General features: G+C 46.5%; 1 protein-coding gene across 2 annotated transcripts; it reads right to left on the bottom strand.

Moving 5' to 3' along the window:
* Positions 1-426: 426 nt before the first annotated feature.
* hs3st1 (heparan sulfate (glucosamine) 3-O-sulfotransferase 1) lies at positions 427-6,483 on the bottom strand. Of its 2 annotated transcripts, none has more exons than XM_080190076.1 (2): positions 5,238-6,483; positions 427-2,257 (listed from the first exon to the last, which is right to left on the bottom strand). In XM_080190076.1, the coding sequence occupies exon 2, from the start codon at positions 2,137-2,139 to the stop codon at positions 1,192-1,194; it is 948 nt and encodes a 315-aa protein (XP_080046202.1). In that variant the 5' UTR covers positions 2,140-2,257; positions 5,238-6,483; the 3' UTR covers positions 427-1,191. The 2 variants fall into 2 exon arrangements, with proteins under 2 accessions (XP_080046202.1, XP_080046192.1); XM_080190066.1 differs by lacking the exon at positions 5,238-6,483 and adding an exon at positions 3,813-4,059.
* Positions 6,484-6,843: the final 360 nt, after the last annotated feature.

The raw sequence follows: 6,843 nt of genomic DNA, 5'->3' as shown, positions 1-6,843 counted from the left end.
TATTTCAGCGCCTCCTGCCTTTCCTGCCATGAAGTGACAGTCCTTGGTCTCATGCGAATATGTTGACACCGAAGTGAACATATTGCACAAGGTGGCGATGCCTCAACCAGACACAATGAGATATGGGCGATGGAGTGGACGGGGACTCCACTTAACGGTGGATCCTGAAGTTGAAGGTCTTCGTCAGGTTGTGAGTTGAATTGTTGGCTAATTGGTGAGAATGGATTAAACACAAATTGGGGATAGAGTAACTTCAGACTTGGCCAATGCTTTACGTTTTAGCCCGTCCCTAAAGTTATAATTGGATGAAACGTTCACTACGACAGCAATGGTGTTTCCGAATTCTGTTTTATTTTAGATTTAATTCGAACTGGTCTGTAACTGACGAATATAAAATGGCACAAGTTAAATAAAAGGTGAGATCTCCGTGTTAAAAACACTTGCTTTATTTCATAGTTTACGGTCTGGTTAGTACAATATAGCGGAAAAATCCGTAGTTTACAAAAAACGACAGTATCCAGAACAAGTGGATACCCAATACAAAAAGAATCATATTTACCGCCCTCCCGCGTAAATAAATAAAAGGAAATTAAAATTGAAATACCGTGGGAACTAGTAGCAAATATAGAAATGGCGCTCTGAAGTCTAATGGTGTCCTTGCCATCCGCTGAGAATCTATTATTGTCCAGTTGTTGGGGAAGTGCTTATAATGCCAATGAACAATAGCAGCGTGTGTGCAACACCTTTTAGAATAACACGACTCCAGCAAAATATTGCACTCTTTGGAGAAAATAATATTTTCTTGCAAAGTATAAAGGAAAAGTATATCGATATAATAGTATTCCAACATTAACGACATGATCCGGGCCTTTTGCCACGAAACACATCAGGCTATACTGACCCCCCTCCCCCCCACCCTCCCTCCCACTAAACAGACGCTTCTGTCTCTGTTACATAACCAAGGAAACAAATAGAACTCACATTGGGAAGTTGAACTTTACAGCATCGTTGCGACAACGTAGAAAAATATAACTAGCTCTGGATAAAGATTGGTCTACTTGTAATATTGTACAGTTACTCGTTCTAAGGAAATCCACTTAAATTACTATTTCAGTGTAGTTTTTTTTGTACATTGTATATCATTGATTTTAGAAAAAAGAACCTCAGTTTGCAATCTGCAGACTGGTCCGTTCAATGCCAATCGAATGTCCTGCCGAGCAAGTGGAAGAATTTGCGGTTCGGTTCATTAAAGAATCCATGTAGTTTGTCCAGCACAGCCGAGTCCACTTGCGGGTGGGTTCTCCCCTTGGATTCGTGCAGGCACCTCTCCCTGCCGCCCTCCCGCAGGCAGTAAAACCCTTTGGTTTTGTTGAAGTAAAAATTGGACCTGTTAATCCGCGGCGTGAGCCCCAGGAACCTCTCCACTTTTTCCATTTCGGGGAAGGGGTCCCTGATCAGCTTGTCGCCGTCCACGATGTGTATCTGACTGAGGGGGAAATACTTGAGCCAGTTCTGCATGTGAATGTGATACAGGCTGCGGTTAATGGCTTTGTAGTCCACATTGATCTGGCCATCCCGGATCAGCAGTTGCTCCACCGACTGGAAGGGTTTGTGCTTTTGCATGCGGTTGAACAATACCTGAGTGTAGTCGGATATGACCCTCTCGGTGGGGTCCCGCAGTATTAAAAGGAGGCGGATGCTGTGGTTCATGTGGTAGATCCTTTCAGGCACTTTATGTGAAGTGAAATAGGCCGGCGTCTTCTCCACCGTGGTCTGGTGGGGGTAGGAGAGTGGCATCTGGCGGCTGTACCACTCAAGCCCCTTCTCGTAATTGCCTTCCCAGTCGAAGAAGTGGATCTCGCTCTCCGCCGCCCGCACCTCCGGGTGCAGGTTCAGCATCTCCAGCAGAGCCCGGGTGCCACCCTTTCTTACCCCGATGATGATGGTCTGCGGGAGCCTCTGCATGGTGCCGTTCGGGAACACGGTGGGCCGGAAGATGGAGCGGCTGGAGAGGTTGCTCTGTAACAGGTAGCGTAGGGCGTGAGAGGGCAGCACCCGGTCCAGATCCAAAGGCGGCCTGGAAGGCACCACCACCGGGTGGAGCAGGAAGAGGAAGAGCCCCAGAAACAAGGTCGCCATAACGGAAGACTTCAGTCTGGATTTATTAAACCAGCGGAGAGAGTACGGACTAAACTCCACATGGAAATTCACAGAAACCCTTCGAAGTATGCTGAGATTCCTCTGGGGCCCGCACTCACTGAAGACAGAAAAGAAAAGTAGGTTTAAATGTGTCTTATCAATATAACTCATTTACACAGTTCGGATGCAGCCTGTAATCATTTTGCCCGAAGTACTTGTTCACACACGCACACACACATGTTTACCTCCCCTATCGATCTAACATCATCCAAAACGGACAAAGTAACTTTTAGCATATTTCCATGGTGAGCTTCAATAGACAGGCCAATTGGGGAACTCCTGAATATGTGATTTACAAAAAAAACTAATCTGAAAAAAAATTATAGCTTGCTGGAAATACACATTGCATCAATAGGCTCCCGTGGAGGGAAAACCAAGCAAGTGAAACAGCAAGTGGGGCCTTGGGAGGGTAAGCTCCCTCCTCAGAACCGAAAAGTGGCCTGGCCCCTGCTCGATACTGTGAGATCCGCTGGGTCTTGCTCTTTCAAATGTGTCAACATGTTTTGGCTAAGACAAATGATCCGATAATTATTCACTAATGGAACTGAATATCAGCACTTCCCCAGAATACGTTCGCGTTGAATTTTAAGGGCTCAACAATAAGGCTACTGTTCCGGCAACCAACACTTCTTATTTTGGGGAGAGCAGGGGATAGGGAACATACGCGACAGACATGAAAGATGTGCTAAGTAAAGTCTCTATTTTTGGCTTTAACCGAATTAATTTCTATTGAAAGAAACAACTTTTTTTTGTATAAAACCCCACCGAGTGTGCTAGCATTCCATTCTGCCTCTCAACCACATCCATACAAGTCACTGCACTCCCAGAGCAAAGCGCCCAGCAACACATCCTTTGTATTTGCTTCACATAAATAGGGAGGTTACTTTCCCCAATCACTGCATTTGTTTATTGTTTTTTAAATCCCCTTTTGTCTAGTGTAATTTTTATACGGAGCGGTAGAATCACAGTGACTGATGAATGGGGTATCCTGGCTTTATATTTTTTGCAGCGGCTAACATTGACTGAATACGGCGCCATCTGCTGCCATTTCCACTCGTTAATCAGACCAGAAGCGATGAATTCCCAAAACGTTGAGGTCAACCCAAACTGCGAAGAGGAATGGTCTACTGACCAACCCTTTCAGAGTCTTGCTAATCTGCATCTGCCTTCGGCTGTGCTGGAAGCCGAGGCTTTTAGTGATGCATGATGAGGGCCAAATGTACAGAATGCACACTGCAACCTTTCCAAAGTCTCCTGCACGCCAGCATCCCCGCCTTACACGAGGGACCTCGAAACGGCAAGATAGTGCGGGGGAACTGAGACACATCAGCCGGGGAGAAGGGAGAGAGGAGCTAGCGCTCCAGGGAAGTAAAGCAAAGGCGTACTGACATTAGTAGCAATAGAAGTAGACCTGATTGGTAAACAAGAATCTGATCTGAAGATTGATCTGCCATTGGATAAATGACGACGAGTTGGGAGGGAGGGGGGAGAGAGAGGGTCCCTTGGCAGAAACATATCTGACTGCAGTCACAGAGAGTTTGTTTTAAACAATGGATTTTAGAATAGTAATCAACACAGCCATGTCAGAAAGAGGTCAACGCACTTCATTTTACCTAGTTACGTACGAATGAAAATGCAATGCCATCGGCTTGAAGAGTTTCAGAAATAGAATTTCAATAAGTTGACTATGTCCCAGACTTTCTTTGTGTGGAGCTGAATGGATGGATAGCAGGGGTTCGATCTCCATCGGCGCTCAATACAGTAATCTGAGCAAGTCTATCCGCAGACTGGGGACTCGGTACAGCTCTTCAGAAATCTATAGTGATAGCCCTTGCAGTGTTGACTGTGGCCAATTAAAGAGCACCCACTGTCTTGTTTCCATCGCCATTTCACTGACATTTCTGAAATTGACCAGCCCAAGGTGGCAGCTAATCCGGCTCCCCCCTCTCCGCCAAGCTCTTTTAATCCGGCACAGTCTGACAGACTGAAAGCGAAATGAGCTCCGGCAGTTCCATCAGTCTGAAACAACCACAAGTCCGTAGTAATAGAAAACCACAACAATTGGGCAATCTTACCAAGAGAGGCTACTTTGCAAATCTTGCTGCTGGATGATGTTTTGGCGCCGGAGATCACGTACAGGGAGAGATTTAAAGGCAAGAAGATGGAAAGAGAGGATTTATCTTTAAACTGATCCAAGGCAAGTTACCCCTGCATCAAGCCGAAAGTAGCTTTGGCAAAGGGTCATCGGGATTCGAAACGTCAGCTCTTTTTCTCGCCTTACAGATGCTGCCAGACCTGCTGAGATTTTCCAGCATTTTCTCTTTTGGTAAGTAGTTTAAGATTTAAGATCCTGCCAGAACTCCTGTTTAAAATCTCTGCATTTAAGCGGAATTTAACCTGACACCGCAATTATACACCGCAATTATACTCTTCTGGTTCAGAACAGTCAGCGAGTGCAGAAATTCTAAACAATATAGGTCTGTAAATAACACAGCGACCCACACGACTCTTAAAACGTAGTCATCTGTTAGAAACTTCCGTGTGTCGTCGAGACACCTTTACAACAGCGAGTTCTGCGTATGGCGACACGAACACAGAGCTTTTCCCTTTTTGTTTGGGAACAGATTGGAGGATTATTCCCAGCATGTTTTGTTCATTGTTTTATAGAATCACAGACACACACTTCAATCACCTAGACGCGGTTCCGTGTTGTTTCAGAAATACTACTCCAGGCTACAAATGGTTAAGATCGATAAGATCGCAATTAATCAGAAACAAAGTGTTCTCGGTTCAAAAGTTTGAGACCGCACCTGTTTAGAAGTAGCGTCCCCAGAGTGGAAAAAATGACATCAAATACATATAGAAAGCGAAATGTAAGTAACCCAGCAAGCACCTTCCGCTTTGCAAAGCCGACATAAAGGCAACATCAAAACAATTCGCACCATCTGCTGTCTTTCTGAAGTCAAATTATGCAACGCCTTCAACAAAAAAAAGAAACCACACAGATGAAAAGAATACACAGTTCGGTCCAACATTACCTGTGACACAAATCTGCTTTACAAGCCACGGTTCAAGAGCGAATCTCGCATATCAGCGAGCGGTGAATCCTTGTTCGCTGCTGCTCTTCTACCCCGCCAGATGAGTTTGTTGTTAAAATCAAACCGACTGTTGATTATATTTCTCTTGTCTCTCTTCCTGCTTCAGAGGAGTGGAGCTAGGCGATCACTTTCAGTCACACACACACACACACACACACACAGAGCCAGAACTGGAACACAGACTGGACCCTCTCCCTGCAAAGACACTCCGGCTTGTGGCTGCTGCAGTCCCACTGACAGCAGTGTCGCTGGCGAATCTAAGCCCCGCACCCAGTGTTTAGACCCGCCCGTGCCTTCACATTGACGCGGCTGTTTGCGTGACGGGCTGCCCCCGGCGCTGCTCCACCCCTCCACGCAACACTCACTCACTCTTCCGCTCCCCTTCCTTGTTGCTGTGCCAAGTGACTTCCTGCAAATACACCTAATTCCCACAGCAATAAGCCAAGGTGGAAGGGCGGCATTAGAGGCTGCTTTGTGTGTGCGTGTGTGTCTGAGTCTGGATCTCTGCTTCAGTTTGCAGGCTAGGATTCATAGCCCGCGGGAGACATCTATCCTCAAGCCCCAACGCGGCGGTTCAAGGCACTTCCTTGAGTAGTTTCATCCTGTGCAGCTAAGAGCGCAGTCGTTCCGCACAGTTTGTTCCATTCTGCAAGTCTTGAATTTCTGGGCATTGAAATTTGATTTGTTTCTAAGGAAGCCGGAGGGATAGAGATTTCATTGTTCCTGAGCAAAGACTGGGAGAACACTCCCAAGGAGTCACCTCGCCGCTTCGTCACATAGCCGCCTCGACCTGTGAGAGCTGAACTCTTCTACCGTGGGACGGCATCACACTTCATTCCTCTGCTATCTGCTCACATCAGCGTTCCCAGTTAGAGGTCAAATGGATAGGGGTCTGAAACAGAGCTCTGGATGCATGTCAACTTTGTCAGAGCACGTATGCGGAGGGCAATCGTTAAAATCCGTCCCACAGACTGCAACTGGAATCCTCCAGCTCTCCCGGACTCAGCATTACACAACAAGCTGTATTTACTCGCCAGACCGTCAGTGTCTGCAGGCATGAGACTTTCCAGCCAAAACACATTTGGTTATACATTTAGGCAAAAGTGGTACCGTAGCCTGACACCAGAGACATACCAATTTATCAACGAGGAGTAGGCCATTCGGCCCATCGAGCCTGCTGGGCCATTCAATAAGTCATGATGCGGAGTTGGCGGCATCGGACTGGGGTAAACACAGTGAGAAGCCTTACAACACCAGGTTAAAGTCCAACAGGTTTATTTGGTAGCAGAAGCCACTAGCTTTTGGGGCTCTTGCTGTCCCTTCCTCTCACCTGATGAAGGGGCAGCAAGCACCCCGAAAGCCAGTGGCTTTTGCTACCAAATAAACCTGTTGGACTTTAACCTGGTGTTATGAGACTTCTTACTCCATTCAATAAGATCATGGCTGATCTGATTGCATCCTCAACTCCACATTTCTGCCTATCCCCCTTAACCTTTCACCCCCTTGTTTATCAAGACATCTATCTAGCTCTGCCTGAAAAGTATTC

The sequence above is a fragment of the Carcharhinus amblyrhynchos genome, chromosome 1 (assembly GCF_965287045.1).
Source record: "Carcharhinus amblyrhynchos chromosome 1, sCarAmb.v2.hapA, whole genome shotgun sequence".
NCBI classification, from domain to species: domain Eukaryota; kingdom Metazoa; phylum Chordata; class Chondrichthyes; order Carcharhiniformes; family Carcharhinidae; genus Carcharhinus; species Carcharhinus amblyrhynchos.
The sequence above is the reverse complement of the archived record's forward strand: the minus strand, read 5'-3'. Positions and strand labels throughout refer to the sequence as shown.